Below are 19,152 nucleotides of genomic sequence, written 5' to 3'. Positions count from 1 at the left end.
CTGTCGCTTTTGTCCAAAAATCAGCTTTGATGTCGGCTCGAGGTCGCTTTCTAAACCTCAACGCATCTTTCACGAGAGATCCTGTCCCCGCTGACTCTCTCGACAAGTGAAAAGGAAGCGATTACCGCCGCGCTCGGGCCTGACGGTAATGACAGGATGACCTTTGACACCAGTGATTTTTAGCGTATCACATTTCACCACATTTTTACCATCAAATCATTTCGGTACTTTTGGTATTGTTTTCATTTCTAGTCATAAACAAAAATATCCTATAAACTCACAATTATCCCCCCAAAGCATGCCACATATCTATTTTTAAAACTAAATATACACAAATTAATTAAATTGTAAATCATGTTAGGAAGATCACTTTCTTTTTTTTTTAATTGTCGACACATTTACTATAGTAAACTGTTGTAATCATGTTGTATGTTACAGCAGTTTCTACACTTTCTTTAAGTAAACTACAGTATTCTGTGATCAACTGTAGAATACTGTCCTATTTACTATGGTAATGTGCAAAAACACTATAGTATCTACACAAAAAGCCCTAAAAATATGGCACAATATACTTTATCAATATGAAGGAATTTACCTTTTCTTACAGTTGTTTTACTTGTATTTTAAATCTTGCACTGATAACATTTAATAACATTTTAGCATTAATGGAAATGTCCGTAAAATAAATGAAAATATACTGGTTATTTTCTGCCAGTACCTTTTGTTTTTTACAGTGTAGACATTTCACTACAGTATTATTGTTCGTGGTGGTTTTATCTGACAATACTGCATGTGCTCTGTGTTAGAGGAACAGTAAATCTGTTTCATCTGGCATTTAGCAACTTCATTAATCTTGGCCTGATTTGTTTTGTTTAAATTTAGCAGGTAGAAAACACACGGCTTGGTTTCCATCTGTGCGCCTCTGACCTGCATCCATGACAACTGCTTCTGTACTGATGTGAATGTTCATAGCTCTCTCTAGACGGAGAATCAATCCTCCTGAGCTCTGGCAATATTTTTATTTTAGATAATGCCATATGAAGTGATGCATAACACATTCAGACACAAAGTCATTTGTGTCACTCTGAAATGACAAATAAATGATCTCATGTGGGTGGACATGAAACAAAACATTCTCAGACATACGCGTACTGTTCTATTCCTCCAAGTAGGATCGAGACAGCGTTTTGTTTCATAACTTGTAATTAAGTTTGGGTAATGTGGGAGTTTTGTTTTCACTTTTCTCTCTTGACAGCAGTTGATCTGGATACACAAACAACTCTGCTGTTTTAGAACTGATGTCTCCCTCTACTGGCCAGATATGAAAATACACCTTTAAAACGTCAAATATCAAAGATGGGCCACTGCAAAACTTTCAACTCAAGTGCATTAAATTCAAACTGGCTTAACAAGTCATCTGAACTCAACTTATTAAAGTGACTTCTAAATGTAGTACTATTTGACATGATCAAATCAGGGTAAAGGGATAAATTATGTCAAAAGATATTTGGACGAATGCTTGTTACAGTTCTTGCACCCCATTGACTACCAGAGTAGAAAAAATGACAATTGTAGTTAAAAGTCCCCTAGAACTGTTGGCTGTGCTACATTCTTCAAAATATCTTCTTTTGTGTTCAAGTGAAGAAAATGAAGTAATTTTCCCTACTATGGTAGTGAACTGGTTCCAAGATCTGTTTGGTTTCAAGCATTCTTTTAAATTTATACAGCTTTGAAAACCCAGAGTAAAAGGTGAGTAAGTTGATGACCGCATTTTTATCTCTTGTGAACTTTTCCTTTAATAGTTAGTAAATATAACTAGTTTTTAAGTTTCTTTATTATAATTTAAAATCAAATGTGTGACTTGTAAAGCTAGTTTGATTTATGTTAAATATTGAAGGCAGCTTTCAAACTATAGTTTTTACGTTAGAATAAAAGGGAATTTGTTTGCATAGGCTCATTTGAATGCTTCATTCTGATTGGTCTGCATTCAGTAAAAATGAGCTTATCAAATATTTCAAATTCACATTTCATGTCCAGTTTATTTCTCATGCGGCAAGTAGCCGTGTAATTAGCAGGATAATGTATAAGCAGCTGGCTGTTATCACGAAATAATACCCTTCAATGTGATACAAGACCCTCCGCTTCGCACTTGTACATTATCACTTACATAACACAACACATATTGATCTATAAACACCAGACCAACAAGTATTTATCTGATGATAAAACATGTGACCTTCAGTAGAGTCACCACTAAGATTCAATGAGTATTCATCGACTTCATTGAGCGCTTAAGTGGTGACCCAACACAGAACTAAAATTGTCCAATTGCCCAAAAACAAAGATTCTCCCAAAGTCAAACATCAAAGTTGATTGATTTATCCAAAACACACTGTGGTTTACACAAACTATGTTTGCCCTCACTGGGAGGTATTTTTCCCCCCAGGTGTTCAGATATCAAACAGATGAACATCTGACTAATTCATTTTAAAGGCGTATCTAGATCACAGTGTTCAATCCTATTATTTCTACAACCCATCAGTTTAGAATCAACTTTATTTTTTATTTAATTTTATTTCTCAGGGCATGAGACAGCGCTACCACTTGTGCCAGTGTGATGATGCTTTTGATTTGAGTCAATCAGCAAATTAATCGTTTTTTAACAATGTGTATTTACATTAAATACGGCTTTGAATGTTATTTCAAATGCGAAATGAACAACTACAGTACATTACCAGACACATACAGTAACAAGAATTTCGCAACAATAAAACACAAAGTATCTCTATAAAAATCTAACTAACCGATTCAAGTCCAGCAATGACATGCTTTGAGAACATCCAGGTCAGTTTCAGCTCTACCGGACTTACCGTTCAGATTGTTTGTGTGAAATGAGGTTTAATGTCCACAAATAAAAAGAAGCTGCTATGTGATGAATTTGGTGTGTAAACACATCTGCTCATGAGTCAGTGGTCATGATGGAGACAAACTCTTCTTGATTTACTGAAACACACAATGAGAACAAATGTTAGAAAATTCACTTCTGACCTACTTACATCACAGACAATTCATATTTTGCCGATTCAATTACACATCACAGCTCACAACAGCAGACAAGTAAGAGCTTATTTCAACTGTTCCCATTCTGTTGGCTGCAATACATTCATTTGCTGTTACTTAATTGAGAAAAGCACTTCAGGCCAACAGGGAACAGCGCAGTAATGACTTCCATTCATCAGAGGTAATAAAAATAGCGCTTTTATCTCTCCCTAGATGAAAATCCAGCAACGTACTCTCTCCGTCCCCGTCTGTGTCAAACTCATCGATCATGGCTCGCAGGTCTTCATCGCTCATGTCTTCCCCGAGCTCTCGAGCCACGCGCCGCAGGTTCCTCAGACTGATCTTTCCCGTTTCGTCGTCGTCAAAAAGCTTAAACGCCTTCAGAATTTCTTCCTTCGGGTCTTGGTCCAAAATCATCTCTGTCACTTTAAAACAATAGAAACCGATAAATTGATATGAAACATAACAGCAAGCAGATGAGGTCTAATCTCAGAGAGTTTGACGAGAAGAGAAATGTCCGATTTAAAAGACAAACCTGCACTTTTCTGTGAACTATATGAATGACCTTAACACCTCTTACAGTGCGTCTCCAACATCAGTGTAGTCTTACCTACTTCTTTAAAATCATCAAAAGATATTTTCCCGGTTCCTTCTCTGTCATAATCTTTTAAGATCGTTAACACGTCGACTTTCTTCACCTCGAAACCCAGAGCTCTCATGGCCACCTGAAATACACATACAATAATAAAACACAGCATTTCAAAATAACATTTTCATGTGCAAATACAGCCGTGACACTCGTCTTCAAATAACAATTCACAATACAAATCTGCTGCATTCAAGTTTTTACAAAGATGTGCAATATTTCACATTTGATCATTATATATATATATATTCCTGGAAATCAAAACAGTTCACATCTGCTTAAACTGATATTAATCATATTTATTTCTGTAATCATATTTATATGGAGAAGGAACATGGCACACGTGAGATTGTTAAAGGCTCTTCACCTTTAACTCATGATAATCTATTTCTTTGTCCTTGTCTGTATCAAACAGCTCAAACGCCTCCTTGATCTCATCCTTCTGCTCGTCAGTAAGTTCTCTTCTCTTCTTTCTTTTGCTCTTATCAGCTGTTAGGTCGGTCCTAATGTGTGCAAATACACAAACATCTGATTACTGGTCCAATGTTACAAACAACACATATGACACATCCATATCACATGAATTATGATGAAAAATGATGACTAGGTAACGTCAGGTATGATCATGTACACAAGTGTGTGTGTGTGTGTGTGTGTGTGTGTGTGATGAGGAAAAGCTTCTTTGATCGTAGTTTGTTTCACACGTCCTTGTTTTATAAAGGCGGGTCTACAAATGCAATTAGTCCGTAAATAACCTGAGCTATAAATCAAACACATATCGTTTACCTGACAGTCAAACTCATTTCTTCAGGTTTTATTCACAGATCTTCTGACCGCTAATGTTGCTAAAACAGTAGCGACAGACGCCAAGCTTAGCGCGTTGCTAGTTGATTGTTAACAAAGCGTTTCTGATTGGCTGCCGAGGTCTGAACGTCAGGATAAGGATACTTGTGATTGGTCTTTGGCGCTTTATGGGCGGTTTCTGCAGCGAATGGGAGCGCTAACCGGTGTCACGAGCGTTTGTGTTACTTGCGCTACTGCGCAGACTGCTCGGTGTATGAAATCAAAGTACCGCGAGAGGAATTCGTTGTAAAGGCTTTCTAGCAGCTCTCGCGGTACTTGATGTAAATCGCCGATCGGTCTGCCCAACGCCGCATGAATTCAAATAAATTTATTGTATTGTATTATAGATAAATTATTAATATACTTAATGGAGGTAAGTGATAGCTATAGCAGTACACTAAATAAAAAAACATGTTTTGAAAAAAATTCATAAGATGTTATAATCGTTTGCTTGATGTTTCGTTGAATATTTCTCACTCTCTATGATGTTTATCACATTGACTTTGTTCAACAGTAGACGACGTTAAGCCTAAATTCATTTATTTGGCTTTAAAGTAAGAGAAGAAGACGATGTGATGGAACTAAAAATGGATACGTTCTGTTCTTCAATTCATGCCTTTCAGATAACTCAACACTAGGGGGCGCCCAACACCGTGACATCACCACCAGAGCTCAACTGGAACAAGAAAACTCAGGAAACTCTTTAAGACTTCACACGCCGTTGAAAAAAGTTTATAACACAATATGTTTAGTATCAATCTCATTTATTAGGTTCTGTGTTTCTGTTTGTCTCAAGACTGCTGTTAATGTTTCTACAGCACACTGGAGGAAGTTGTTTGGGTGGATCCGTAACAACTTCCCCTCTGAAGAGCACATGGGCCTCAGTCTCTGCACTCAAGAGGCTTTTGTGGGTTCCAGATTAAAAGGTCTTAAGGTCATGAAACCACTCCCTAATAGACTCTGTACCAGACGGGGCTAGAACTGGTTGAACAACATCATGCGTCAAGATTTGTGCAAAGCAACTGGACAAAAAAACAGTTCTCTTGCACTCAAACTGAAGATTTGTTGCACCTGAAGTCATGTAAAACAATGTTGTTGTGCTATGAAGCGTGCACACTGCATAACTTCATGTTCTGACTCGAGTACACAACAGAGTGGATTATTTGATTTTTTTAAGAGGAACCGACACATCCTGCTGTCGTGACAGATCCCGAAATAAGTCACCTCCGTGTGATGTCTGACTTAACTGTATTACTAAATAACAGGATTCTCTGTAGAGAAAGTGAAGCGAGAAAGTGAAGCGACGTCACGCCGTGTTGAATGTTGCGCCATCTTGGGAGGACGGCTGCTAGGGATTTCAATGCAGTGTTTCGTTATTCTTGTTTGATTAGGAAATATAACTATGGTGGGTTCAATCTTGCCGCGTTAAAAACTGCAATAGCATTAAGCAGAGTCCTTCAGGGAGAGCCCCTGGTTCTTTCACTTTCGATTTCTCCATATATCATTCAAAAAAAGAAATGACACATATCGAAGCAATCATAGCAGCGGAGTATGATCCTCCCAAGATGGCGCCGCATCTGCTACATAGGGTATGACGTCAGCTTCACATTCACTATAAGCATTACTCTCTGAAGGTGTGAACGATTCTTTTGTTTTGACCCAATTATCATGTTACTTGATCTCTCACATGCACATCGTCTTAAGCCAGACAGTTAATAAAGAACAGGATGTCTGTTTCAAGAAAGACAAAAACTAATGCAGTCCCTCCCTCCCTTGCGTCCGTCTTTCCCAAAAGCAGCTCTTCTCCTATTGGAGAGCACTGGTCACATGACTCTCCATTCATTTCATTAGCCTACTTGTGCCAGACATGGTGCTGTGGTCTCAGGACCCTCAAATGCAGAGACCATCTTGACTTGTGTTTTTGGTGGATGATCATGACATTGTACATTGATAATAAATAGCTATTTTAAAACATCTGCTTTGGAAAATACACATTTTTCGGCCATTTAAAGCTGGTTGAGTCAGCTCGATTGTGTGTGCGTTGCTCTTGTTTATGGGGGAGGAACGCTGGCTGGTGCTGAACAAAGCGAGGATGAGGAAGTACCATATGATGTTGCTGAAGCTGGAACTATCTAGTTCAGACCGGTAACTGGGTGCTGCCTTAACACCGAAGCCTTCTTTGTGGGGGTGGGAGGGCTTTTTATTGTCGTCTACGTAGTTAGGTTTGGTAAGACAACCTTCAGAGCGTTCACACATAATACTTTAAAGCGACGCTTCACCCAAAATTAACAATTCTGTCATCATTTACTCACTCTCTTGTCATGTCAAACCTGTATGGTTATTATAATGTGTGTCATTGACAAACTTCATCTCACTGTGTTTTTATATACTGCCAACTGTAAAGCCTATTTGAGTTTTTTATACATTTATTAATAAGCTATTGATGTTAGTATTCAATTGACACAATTTGAAATAACAATTACATTAGCAATCATGATAAGAATAATCAAAAACAGTCTAAAATGACTTAAGAATCATGATAAGCACATACAACGTTTAATAAAGGATATCATTATGACATGCCATTAAAACGTGCTTTAAATCTGATTATTGATGTTGTTTCTTAACTAAAAACATGTTATACACTATGAGACACAAATGCAGATATCAGTGTAAAGTAAGCATCATTATAACATCATAATCTTTGATTGAGCGCCGGGTGAAATACTGGTTTGACACAAGGCCAGATCTGTTCCTGTAAGTACAGTAGGTGTGGTCTTCTGACCGCTCCCTAAGCCCCGCCCAAATATCCTGTCCATCAGCTCAGTGGTGGGGTGATGTCCCAGACACGCCTCCTCACAATTCCCTCATTCTCATTGGCTGAGACGACAACGTGTCATTCAGGTAACCGTGCAGCGTTTTCTCTGAGCCTTTTATAAAAGCATTATTTTAGGTAACGATTCAGTGTCATATAGAAGCTTCCGTAGAGACCAGAGAGGACATGATGGGATGTTTTTCTTGTGGTTTAAGGTTAAAGATCGCACGCGCTCGTGTGTCTCCTCTCACTGGGACAGAACGAGCGGCAGATGTTGTTTGTTCGCAAATCTAAATCATGAAGCCACAGGAGTTCTTTAGGGTCTCAACCACCGCCAAGAAAAACACTGAAACTACCATCTGACTGTGAGAGGAACTCTCTGACAGCTTTTGCAAACACGAGCTGTTCTTCCTTTATAAAAACTGCATCATTCAAACAAAGTTTTATTTTCCTTGTAGAGATCGAGATTTTAAATGCATCTGCTAAACGTCAATGTGTAAGTTACACCAGCACAGGGATCAGAGAGTGTCCATTAAACATTGATCTTCTAGGCCTGTATTCACGAAACATTACTAAGAGCTCTCCTAAACTCCAGTCAAAGTTTCCACTTAAAAACACTTCACAACCGCTGAGAACAACTTTTACTAAGGAACAGAAAGTAACGTTAAGCTATGAAAAGGGCAGGGACTGACCTCGTTGCTATGGATGATGTCATCACTATGACCACAGTGATTGGCTGATAGAGGATGAGTCTCTGTCAGTCATTTAAACGTAGAAATATTATAGATTGAGGTGTCATGATGACATTAAATTAAGATCTTAAAATAAAATGTTATCATGTTCAAATAAAAGGTTTAAATATGTGTTGTCGTATTCAAAATAAAATGATAAAATCTACACTTACTAATTCAACAAGTTAAGGGTTCATTTACAACAACAGATAACATTTTTGCATTCCAAATAATAATAATCAACCCGTTTGTTTTTTCATTGTTTTTTTAAAGTAACAATAACTTACAGCTAGCAAATACAACAAAACACAGTAGACATAAGATAACACAATAAACAACAGGATTTTTTAATTATATAAAAAAGGAGTAATACTTTGCAAGATATGTTCACCTAATTGTAAGCATGTTGCCTGTCTAATAAACAGTTAGCAGATATTAGTCTTCATTGTCATAATAACCATTGTTTTACTACAGTTCACATGTTTTTTTTCAATTTTAACTGTAGTAAAACCATGGGGTAAATGTTCGTAAGGGCTGTTCTTTTAAATAACTTAACGATGCAAGAGATGCACGAGATGGCATGGAGCGGCTGTGAGTTTTGAGCAAGATTTGAGAGAAGAGTTTACTGTGCATGTGTTTAAAGGCGGGGTGTCCGATTTCTGAAAAACGCTAGTTTAGACAAAGTCAGGCCGATTACCAAAACCAACTTGTAGCCAATCAGCAGTAAGGTGCACAGTTCCCAAGACGGACATTAGTCGAGCCGAACACTGACGAAAGCGACAGATGGTGTTAGGGGTGTTTCAGCAGCGGCTAAGAGAAATCAGATACCCCGCCTTTAAAGAATGTTTGTTGATATTTGCTTCAAGATTGTTTCCTCCCCTGAAATGTACATGTTCTGTCGAACCTTCCCCCATCCGGCATGAGCGTGAGCACATAACACCTGCACAGTCACACGAGTTCACACCGGTACAACATGTTCTCTCGATTATTCCTCATGCTTACACTCTCTGAAGCTGCGTGTTTGTGTACTTTGAGATCGCTGAGATCAGCAATGCGGGTGACACACTTTCATCGGGTTAAAACACATCTTGACATAGACATGTTGACAAGGATCTGTACATGTGAAAGATGTATTCTATATTTTTCTTTCAGGAATACAGAGCAAACACATTGATGACTCTACTGTACTAACCCACGAATAACTTAATAAAGTAAAAGCTATTGGTTATTAAAAAAGGCTCATATGGCGCGAAAACATGTTGTTCTGTATCTTTGGTATGTTATAAGTCGCCCATGTATGTTTAACACAGGGTTCACACCAAACGCGAATTAGGCGTTTTGCGCAACTACATTACATACAAAGTCAATGGACGCGACAAAGTCAAATTACATACAATAGACGTTTCCCGCGAGTAATAAATAGTGTGGAACGCGAGTGTGCGCGTTTGGTGTGAACCCAGCATTAGACCCATAAAATAGCAAAAATAAAGTGTGCGAACAAAAGATGCATTCTCTTTAAAAGCTAATGCTCACCCAGACCTGCCGGAAACGCCTCGTGTAACCACATCCCCACAAATGTTGGTGGTCTGATTTGACTTAGACCACCCAAATGTATACACAAGTAAAGTGGTGTACCTGTCCGTACAATTGAAAAAAGAACCTGATGTTCCAAATATGGTCAGAGGCGTTACATTTCCCTCACACGCTTACAGTATTCCACCAATCACTACACACTGGTGAACTGGCCAATCAGAGCACACCTCGCTTTTCAGAATGATGAGCTTTGTAAAAAATGCGCGTTTCAGAGAGGCGGAGCAAAGAGGAGATACAAACATGCACGGTGTGTGAAAAAATACAGCGTTTATTAACCTTAAATCGTGTAAACAAATTGCATTAAATCTAAATCAAACCATAATATTCGTTTTAGCCGTGTCATGTGACCCCTTTAACAAAAGAAAAGCTCTGTGATTTTTTGTAAGCATCTCATCAGAGGTCACAAGTTTAGTTACAGGACAACAGCAGGATTGATATTTAAATCTGTAATATAAATGTTTGACGCACACTGAGGTCAATAAAAGAGAAGATTATCATCTGCAGAACACAATCTGACTTTAAATCCACAGCTGTTCAGGATTCAAACGTCAATCACACCCTCATGACTTCTGCTCCTGTGTGCAGTGACGTTTCTCCCCAAAGTGTCACACGTACATATTAATGTGTTTCACAGATCAATCTGACCTCAGGGTGATTTACTGATCTGTCATTAAAGTCGGTCTGAATTAAACTCACTATACGAGAGAAGTTTATGTGACTGATTGTTGGTTTCAAACAGCTGATCTGTACGCTGATGGAGCGAGTGATGGACATCAGATTTCTCAGACGCAGCACAAATGTCATCATCGCATCGCAGTCACATCCAGATGTCTCTAATGATCCTGCTTTTTAGCACATGATAAAATCATCATGTGTTTAAGCAGTCATGAAATGCGTTGAATAATGTGACCGTCATTCAGAAATGTAAAAATAAAGAATGTATTGTGCTGGAAGGTCAGACAGACGGATAAATGGGTAGATAGACAGACGATACGGCAAACAGAGTATCACGGATTACATCAAGGATTCTGGTATTTTTTCGCTCTGTGGTAGGAGAATGAATGGAAGGATCGGGTTAAAATAAGCTGCTGTAATAGTCGGCAAGAGCCGGATTGAACCGGCCGGAACTGTAAACCGAGAGAGCTGGTGACAGAGACGGAGCAGCCGTTCTCCCGGTGAACTTCACTTCACAGTCTGGAGCTCAATCTGGCCTGATAAACTATTTCAACGCCCTCAAGTATGTATGTCGAGAAGTACAGAGCACACAGAGCTATTGGGTTCACGCTCGCACCGCCGGCCCAAACCGGTTCTTGTTTATCAGTGGCACACAGCTCACCCTTGTGTTAGACTTCATGACTCACGGCGGGAAACAAGGTCAAAGCTGTCACAGTATATATATATATACATACAGTTATAGATTTATCAGTTTGAAAGCATGGGTGTGAGAATAAAGCTTTGGAACAGTTTGACAACACGTGCATCATTATAATATTCATAAAAGTCCAAACCGTTGCATATCAGCGCTATTTCATTTTAGAAACAAGCAATAGTGAAACGATGACATGATATCATTTCTAAATGAACTCGCTTTTGTAGACACCATCTAAAGACTTTGTGCAGGCGTCATCACATCAGCCAATGGCATCGCGGCGTGTCTGCTGAAGGGGTGTGGGCGTGTCTCTCTGACTCAGCTGAATGTGGTGAGTTTCATGTGTCGGGTCACAGACGGACGGACGATCCCTGACCAGTGACGCATGCACCCGTCTCAGAAACACGTCTCACCGTTTCTGGCTTAATGTCACGGTTATGAAAGCGGCCTGCACTCGTATTTATAGACGCGTGACATTATGTAACATGGAGAAGTGTCTTCATTCACCTGTTGAGTAAGAAAAGCTGCAAGGTAATGCACCCTTCGTTTTAGGGTTAACGTGGTACTAGTATTTCTTGACATTTTTGTGGTCATACTACGTTCAAACCTGAAGAGTGAATTAAAATGTTTTCAAATTTTGCACCGTGGCATGATGTGGATGTTCTAGGCTGCGAAAACATTTCTTCAGAACAAGACAAACAAGCATTCTTTTATGCCTTCATGTCCTGACTTTGACGTGTGATTACAGTTTATCTTTACAAGACTGTTGTCTGAGTCGAGGCGTGTTCAGATCCAGACACACAAAGACTGATGATGTTTTTCTCAGGTCAATCCAGGACTGTTGAACACTAAACATGCGTAGAGAGACTTAAACACTGTCAGAAACTGCGTTATGAATGTTGAAATGCTCTTGTTTCAAATCATTGTTAATTTGTTATACATCCCCGTGAACTGGAAGTTTCGTTTTAACTTCCATATTTTGACGCGTTTCCGAGTGAAATGAAATTTCCAATGAGAAAATATTGGGGCCGTGGGCTTTCGTCTTTCTCTGCGATTTGATTGGATGCATAAAAACAGCCGTGGCGTTTTGAAACAGAACTGGTTGCAGACTGAAGGTCGAATGGGAGGTAACAAATGCTCCGCCCAAGCCGTCTAACATACACTACAGGACGGAAGTGCATTTTCAGATTTTATCTGAAGATTATGAGGGCACACGAATTTAAAAAAAGAGAACAACACACAATGATAAACTATTCACAAAAAAAACGCTGCAATATAACGTGAAAAATTGACATTTTTAAATTCAAGGGGACTTTAACGGTTATAAAGACTTGTTAAGGCGTTTACAGCAGAGATTCTGTGAGATCAGCTTAATTCAGCATCGGCTGAAGAGGACTGAGGTTAGTGGCCCACATGCATCTCAAACATCTGTTCCGGTTGAGCTGGAAAAGAAAACATGCCGCTTCCCTACAGCCCATGAGGCTTCTGTGTGACTCCTGGACTCAACAAGAGACAACGGAAGCTGTGTGTTCAGTCAACATCTGGTCATAAGATTTCCAACAGGAACGGAAAAAGAATATTGAAGCATGTGTAGGAATGAATTGAGATATCTTCACTTCAACTTCAATAGTTAACCAGTTAAACGTCCCGTCAAATTGATGAAAACAACTTTTTTTCTGTATAAAATGGCATATTTATTCAACAGACTGATGCAAACAAACAAACATGATTTTCTCCTGTGACATCATATAGTGAACCTACAAAATCATGGTAGAAAAGTCAACAAGCTTAGAATACAAAACCGAGCAGAAACACACAGATGATATTGCACCTTTTGACTTAGTAGTAGCTTAACACCCATCAGCCCCTGCGATCGGAAAAAATGGAAGATGGGCTCGAAGAGTAACATGTTTATAGTCCACAATAAAGGTCATTTTGAATTCTACACGAAGACCACTCCAGTCCCTGGAAGTGCACGTTAAAGAATGTTTTAAATATGAAACACAAGAGCAATGCAGTATACACCATGACCTGCACTTAACATACATGACCGAAGAAATTCAAGATGCACACTATACAGATTCCCTTTTCACCAGCACAGCGCACAAACTCAGCAAAAGTGATATTTTACTGCTTTTGTGCCAAGGCCACAGCTAGTCCATTCAGTTTGCCTGTTAACAAAAAATATGTGTAAACATCTCAGATGCTTTGTTAAACTAGTGCAGAGTGTGAGTCAAACTTAAGTATGAAAGTGCTAATCTTTGATAAAGAATAAAGCCACCGTTGATGTGAAACAAGCATGATAATAAAGGATGCGCGTTGCTCGGATCAGAGTCTATGACGCATCATGTCAGAGTTGTGTAGAGCAGCGTTGAGACAACAGGAACGTCAGTTTCCCTGTCGCTCGTCATCAAACAACTCTTATATTTCTTCTCTTGTACGAGTACCACGGACGCTCTCGCAGTGCTGTTCTGTGCTTTCAGCATAAAGGCAACGTGGCGCGTGATGCTTCGCACAGTCTCCATAACGCCTCAAAACACTTTGAGAACATTATCGGGGTAGATCCACTTCTCATGTGTCAATAAACAGTCAAACTGACAAAAGGAAGTGTGTCTTAGTTCTTCTGGAGTGAATCGTTGGAGTAACGCGTTTTGATAAAATGATCACCTCGCAATGTTCCGGCCCCCACGAGGAACAAGTTTTGGGGTTTTGCGTTTAGTCCATCTCGACAGCACAGTTTTACTCCATCAAATCTCGTCTGTGCTCATCATCGGGGATGGACGGAAGCTCTCTCAAGATCTCCAGAAGGCCACAGAGCCGGATTCGACCTGGTGGACCATCCAGAGATCGGGAGTGTTTCCTGGAGGACGTCCGTCTGCGTCAAGGAACGACGGCGCTTGTGACTCCTCAAGGAGGAAGACCGAACCTTAGTGGAGGGGTTGAGGTTAGAGATAAGAGATCCCTGACAGCGCTGGTCAGGTGACTTCATTTCTTCAGCGGGACGGACTGATGTTCGGCCTCCCGTTCTGGGCGGCACACACCTGCTCCGGATGAGGGTCAATCTAGCCAGAGGAGAAAAACAACGTGTTTTAGACTAAAGCACAAGCTTCGGATTAAAACACAAGACACGTTGGACAGAGCTGCTCCACACCTCACAATACAGCGGCGGAGGCTGGTAACGAAACTCGTGGATGTAGCCGTAAAGCGCTCCTTGGAGCTCATCTCTCGCACCTGCCAGGGGATTGTTCTGACGTTGTTCGTCCGTTACTGCCTCAGAGTAGCTCGGTGGAGCTAGAAAAGAAGAAGAAGAGACACGTCAGACCAACGAGACTTTTGCACTATTTTCTCGTCGACAAGTTTGTGACGATGCTCTTACCTTCAGGTCTCTCGGGCAAACCCAACCAGCCCATGGTCATACTGCACTGACTGCTGACGGAGGACGTTCGACTGCCAAAAGGGTGGAGCGGGATGGTCCCGATCACCAGCGGCAGGTTCAGAGTCAGATTCACAGCCCGAGGGATGTCCACGTACACCTGTTGAGAGGGGCATGATGTTAGCAGAGTGACGGACAGCGGTCACCCATTCAAAGGAATGAAAGCAACAGTCAACTCACAACGAGTGAATATTCCACCCGGATGATGCCGCAGTCCAGAATGGAAGGGGATATGGGGGGGATCTTCAGCATCTTGCCGTCCCACGTCTCGGTCTTACCGGATTGCAGAGGATCTCCACGGAGGTTGGAGACCAGCTGTTTGATCTCCTTCACCTTCCCTTTGGCAAAGAAGGTCTGAGTTTGGTAGACGGCAGCCTTTGGCACGACCACACGGGAAGAGCAGTTTTCGATCTCGGCGAAGATCTGAATAGATTCTCCTATAGAGAGAAACAAACGCGTGTGTCAGATTTCATTCAAGAGCATGATGACGAAACACCCCGGGCTACTTTCCCATCTTACCTGGAGTGTAGCCCTTTCTTTCAATTTTGGCACTTAGTGAAATGGGTCCTGAGGTGCAGAACCAGCAGCAAAGCGTTTTGTCCTTCGTGCCGGCCTGAGGAGACTGTGAAGAAACACCAGTTAGCCTCAAAACACCTCCGTCAAAGCACAAACACGCAACCGGAGACCGTCATGCGTGTTGCTCTCACCAGTAACTGTGGCGTGTTGATGTCGATGTGCTCAAAGACGGTGAACTCTTTCTTGGTTTTCATGGGCAGAAGCCACGGCCTGTGGAGCTCGGCCTTCACCCAGTACCGCACGCTGCCGTGTTTGCCTTCGAATGACGTAGCCAGAGGCCTGCGCGAAAGAATCGTGTCAGCGTTTGCCTCCATGTATTATGCATGTGTAAAAAGGAGAGATAAGAAAGGAGAGGCACTCACGTCTGGGGCAGTTCGAAGCTGAAGGGGAACTCGTGTCGACCCGAATGAAGAACAGAGAAGCCCTCGTCACAGCCGTCATCATCTAAAGAAGGAAAAACAAGACAATATACTAATATGATAAGACCCTAAAACAAGACCAACATCCTCTCTTTTATGAAACAAAATACAAGACAAGATTTTTAAAGTGTCACGTTTTATTGTTCACATACGCAATCGTACATACAACACGTTGTGAAATGCTTTGTACAGTACAAGAAAAATAATAGATGAAGATTTTCAATTGTATTCACATAAGACAATATATGAAACGACACAGTAAAAGAATGTATATGCACATACATACGAATATGAAAGTATTAAATGAAGAAGAACACAAGAGTCAGTGTTCTGTTATAAGAGGAAATAAAAGAAAAAAGGTCAAAATTAGCATTTGTATGCGTGTACCTATGGCTAAATGAAAAAATAACCCATTCAATGATGTAATACATGGCTTAACTTCTTATACAACCGAACCTAATAATGTCTTTTAAATCAATTGTTTTTATTTAAAATGTGTCTATCTAGTCAAAAAGAGCAAGAACATTATAAGATCTTAATACTGTTCGAGCAGTGATGATCTTTATGTGTAAGTTTGTGTTATTTTCCCGCACAAACACACACACACAATGCTGTAAATAACATCATCAGCCTGAGGCAGCCGAGAGCTAGAGAGGACCGGACTGAACCGGCGCGAGCAGCCGGAGTAACTCATGCATAAACTACCAGACGGCTCCTGATTGGCTGAACCGGGGTGTTTTTCACAGTTAAACACGCCCCCAGATGTACAATGTGTACTATTGCACGGGTTCAGTGAGACTTCAGAAAACAGACACTTTTAAAAACCACACTACACAAAAATACATTTAACTTTGTTTATTAAATACAGTTCGATAGAGTACATGATGTGGGATACGAAAATGTTGTTTGTCAACGAACAAACAATGACATTTCAAAAAACACAGATGCATAACGTAAACAAAAATAGAGTTTATCATTACACATAGCTCAGATGAACCAGATAAATCAAAAGCCGTGTTTACAGTAATAGATCATTACATTAAATGACAGTACATTTTACACAAATGCAGGATTATGCATGAGCTGACAACTGTTTTGGTGTCATTTTATTCAATAAACAAAAGATTATTATTTACTTGTCAACACAGGGTGTGCAATCTCTTGATCGCATATCATATAAATCAACATTAAAAGTTCCGTCGCATTGACAGTTCTGCAAAGGTATGATATCAGCGGAGACACACGAGTACCTCCACCAATCAGCGAGCAGATAAGCCTGGCCTCCACCAATCAGCGAGCAGAGGCTCGGCCCACACACAACCCCCTCTCGAGCAGTTTCCGAACAGGTTTGAACCGCTTCTAACAAAGACTAAACTTACCAGAAGAGTCCGTGATAAAAAACATCTTTTATAATTGAACAAACGCACGTCATGACACGACGAACAGGGTCGATGCCGACTTTAATCGATGAATTACAAATACTGACAACACGTATTTATCTGCGTTTCAAGATGATGATCAGGGGTGCCTGTTTTTCTGGAGCAATCCTGTTTGTCTGACTAACAACTTCCATTCAAACGCATTTCATTTATTTCATCAAAGATTCAAAGTAACGCTTTGAATATAAATCAATATTTCATTCATTATATAAATGAGAATGAGGTTTTATGAGCAGTGGGTGCATTTTCATCCTCATATGGTTCTTCAGTGAATCTCACAGCTGTCGCACGTATGTCAGTGATCATTTAAATCAAAGTGAAATGATTGAAGAGGCAAAAGACAGTCAAACGTTTGAGAAATAAAGTAAAAGATTCCCGGTTCTTACCTCGAGAGTGTGAGATGAGCACATCTCTGTGGTTTAAATACTCCACTTCTTCGGTGAAGTTCTGTGTGTAGGCAGTGTTGGATCCAGCATTGCGCGACTCGGTCCAGCGGACTTTCGCCAGTCCTTTGCCGAAAATGTTCAGCGACTTGACGCGAATCTCTCCGGTGATTTCAACGACCACTCGACCCGAGACAAAGTCCCCGCTGGCGAACACGGGCACGTTGCTGTCATTCAGACAGTCGAAGCTGACAAAGAAGTGCTTCACCTTTCCGAGCACCATGATGGAAACTCACCGAGACGCAAGATTCTCAGAAAACAAAGTCATCGGTCAGATCACTGGAAGATTCTTGCCGTGCAGAGAAGCTGCAGGCAGGTTCGGCGCTAGAGTCGCATGTAATGCATTGAGTTGTACGGTGACTGCATGGAGAGATGCAGCTGTACCCTTGCGTTCAGACAAACTCTGCCCTCAGCTGCGCTGTCTTATACCTCCTCTCTCGGAAAAACAGCCCTACTGCGCATGCGCAATCGATAAGGCTTCCTGCGTCTGCTGTATCCTTAAAAAACATCTTATTATCTGTCTGTCAGTGCAGTCCGTCCCTATAGACACACAGATATGAAGTGCTTTTGTATTTGACCCTATATAATGGCTTATACACAAAAAATGTGAAATACAAATGTGAAAACGGTAATGCAAATGAGACAAAATAAAGGTCGAGGAAATGTAAAGCTATTGACCTAAATCCAGCCGAACATTAGTTTGCATATAATACAGAGGTCAACATTTCAGGAGCGTGTATGAACTTAACTTTAGACTCATTTTTGAATATTAAACGATCAGAGCAGTTCATTGTATTATTGTTTTCATACTTTTCTGTATATGTTTTTTGTCATTACTGTTTGTTGAATCTCGTCACTATAAGGCTGGACTTTTTCCACGGCTCTCTTCTGCCACCTGCCTGTGAAAACTGGCCATTACATAAAACAGTAATTTGGCACGTAGTGATTTTCAGCACTTCTTTTCTATTTAATTTGAAAACTTTTTTTTACAAATGAGTAAGTTAATGTAAGGCCTAAATTATACTTGAGTAATTAGACTTTAAAACACGTTTTATCGCATGGTCGGGTCGAATATGGACATTTTCTAGGTTCATTTGAACCAACGGTTGGATTTAATCCATATTTTTTCAAACCATTGGTTGAAACAACACAATATTTGTAAGTGTACAGTAGGGGTGTTTCAACATCATAAATGACAAAGGAATGTTAATCTAAATTCATGTAAAGGTCTTATGCATGCAGTTTTTTGTAAGGCTTTCCGAATTCTTTTAAAAAAATGTGAGAAATTGACTCTGCAGGGGTATTAAGGTCAACTGAGACTAAGACTATTAAAACAGTAGAAATATGACTGGTTAAAATAATTAAAATACTATATAAGCATTTAATTTTAACCTACAACCTGTTGAAAACATCAAAAGGTGGGGTCTTTATTATTTGAACCCAACAGCAGATGGCAGTAGAGTTATATTCATGTTCATAATTATATAAATCATAATACATTATTTAAAAGTATCAACTATGTATCATTCTATTGTTAAACACACAATATAAATAATTTCGTTTTTATTATTGGCTCAAATTTGATAACAAATGATTTAAGGAGATGTGTGCACATAAGCCAAATCATCAAATGCATTTATTTACACATTTACACAGCACTAACTATTTCAGGCAAAAATTAAATGTAAAAATAAACATTTTAGGACATTTAGAATTTCTGCACTAATTATATCCCAGCAAAATATCTAAATAGAAACAATTAAGCAAATTTTCAGAAGATATTTT

At 39.9% G+C, this 19,152-nt stretch overlaps 2 protein-coding genes across 2 annotated transcripts; both read right to left on the bottom strand.

Annotated features, from left to right (window-relative positions):
- Positions 1–2,538: 2,538 nt before the first annotated feature.
- cetn3 (centrin 3) lies at positions 2,539–4,623 on the bottom strand. Its single transcript, XM_056736514.1, has 5 exons — positions 4,493–4,623; positions 4,074–4,209; positions 3,671–3,785; positions 3,294–3,485; positions 2,539–3,003 (listed from the first exon to the last, which is right to left on the bottom strand). Exons 1-5 carry the CDS (start codon positions 4,507–4,509, stop codon positions 2,960–2,962), a joined length of 504 nt encoding a protein of 167 aa, XP_056592492.1. The 5' UTR covers positions 4,510–4,623; the 3' UTR covers positions 2,539–2,959.
- An 8,496-nt stretch (positions 4,624–13,119) lies between these two features.
- On the bottom strand, positions 13,120–17,807 carry arrdc3b (arrestin domain containing 3b). Its single transcript, XM_056737197.1, has 8 exons — positions 17,311–17,807; positions 15,429–15,510; positions 15,198–15,345; positions 15,010–15,112; positions 14,671–14,927; positions 14,434–14,590; positions 14,209–14,348; positions 13,120–14,119 (listed from the first exon to the last, which is right to left on the bottom strand). The coding sequence occupies exons 1-8, from the start codon at positions 17,588–17,590 to the stop codon at positions 14,051–14,053; spliced, it is 1,236 nt and encodes a 411-aa protein (XP_056593175.1). The 5' UTR covers positions 17,591–17,807; the 3' UTR covers positions 13,120–14,050.
- Positions 17,808–19,152: the final 1,345 nt, after the last annotated feature.

This window comes from Triplophysa dalaica, chromosome 22 (assembly GCF_015846415.1).
Source record: "Triplophysa dalaica isolate WHDGS20190420 chromosome 22, ASM1584641v1, whole genome shotgun sequence".
Classification (NCBI taxonomy): domain Eukaryota; kingdom Metazoa; phylum Chordata; class Actinopteri; order Cypriniformes; family Nemacheilidae; genus Triplophysa; species Triplophysa dalaica.
This window is presented reverse-complemented; position numbering and strand designations above follow the sequence as displayed.

What these genes read in the sequence shown, in the direction of transcription:
- arrdc3b (XM_056737197.1), bottom strand. Translation starts at nt 17,590, where the DNA reads ATGGTGCTCGGAAAGGTGAAGCACTTCTTTGTCAGCTTCGACTGTCTG. An exon ending in TCAACACGCCACAGTTACTG is followed by an intron (nt 15,113 to 15,197) that starts GTGAGAGCAACA and finishes GTTTCTTCACAG; the next exon opens with TCTCCTCAGGCCGGCACGAA. An exon ending in AAGAAAGGGCTACACTCCAG is followed by an intron (nt 14,928 to 15,009) that starts GTAAGATGGGAA and finishes TTCTCTCTATAG; the next exon opens with GAGAATCTATTCAGATCTTC.
- cetn3 (XM_056736514.1), bottom strand. An exon ending in TAGATTATCATGAGTTAAAG is followed by an intron (nt 3,786 to 4,073) that starts GTGAAGAGCCTT and finishes TGTGTATTTCAG; the next exon opens with GTGGCCATGAGAGCTCTGGG. An exon ending in TGATGATTTTAAAGAAGTAG is followed by an intron (nt 3,486 to 3,670) that starts GTAAGACTACAC and finishes ATTGTTTTAAAG; the next exon opens with TGACAGAGATGATTTTGGAC.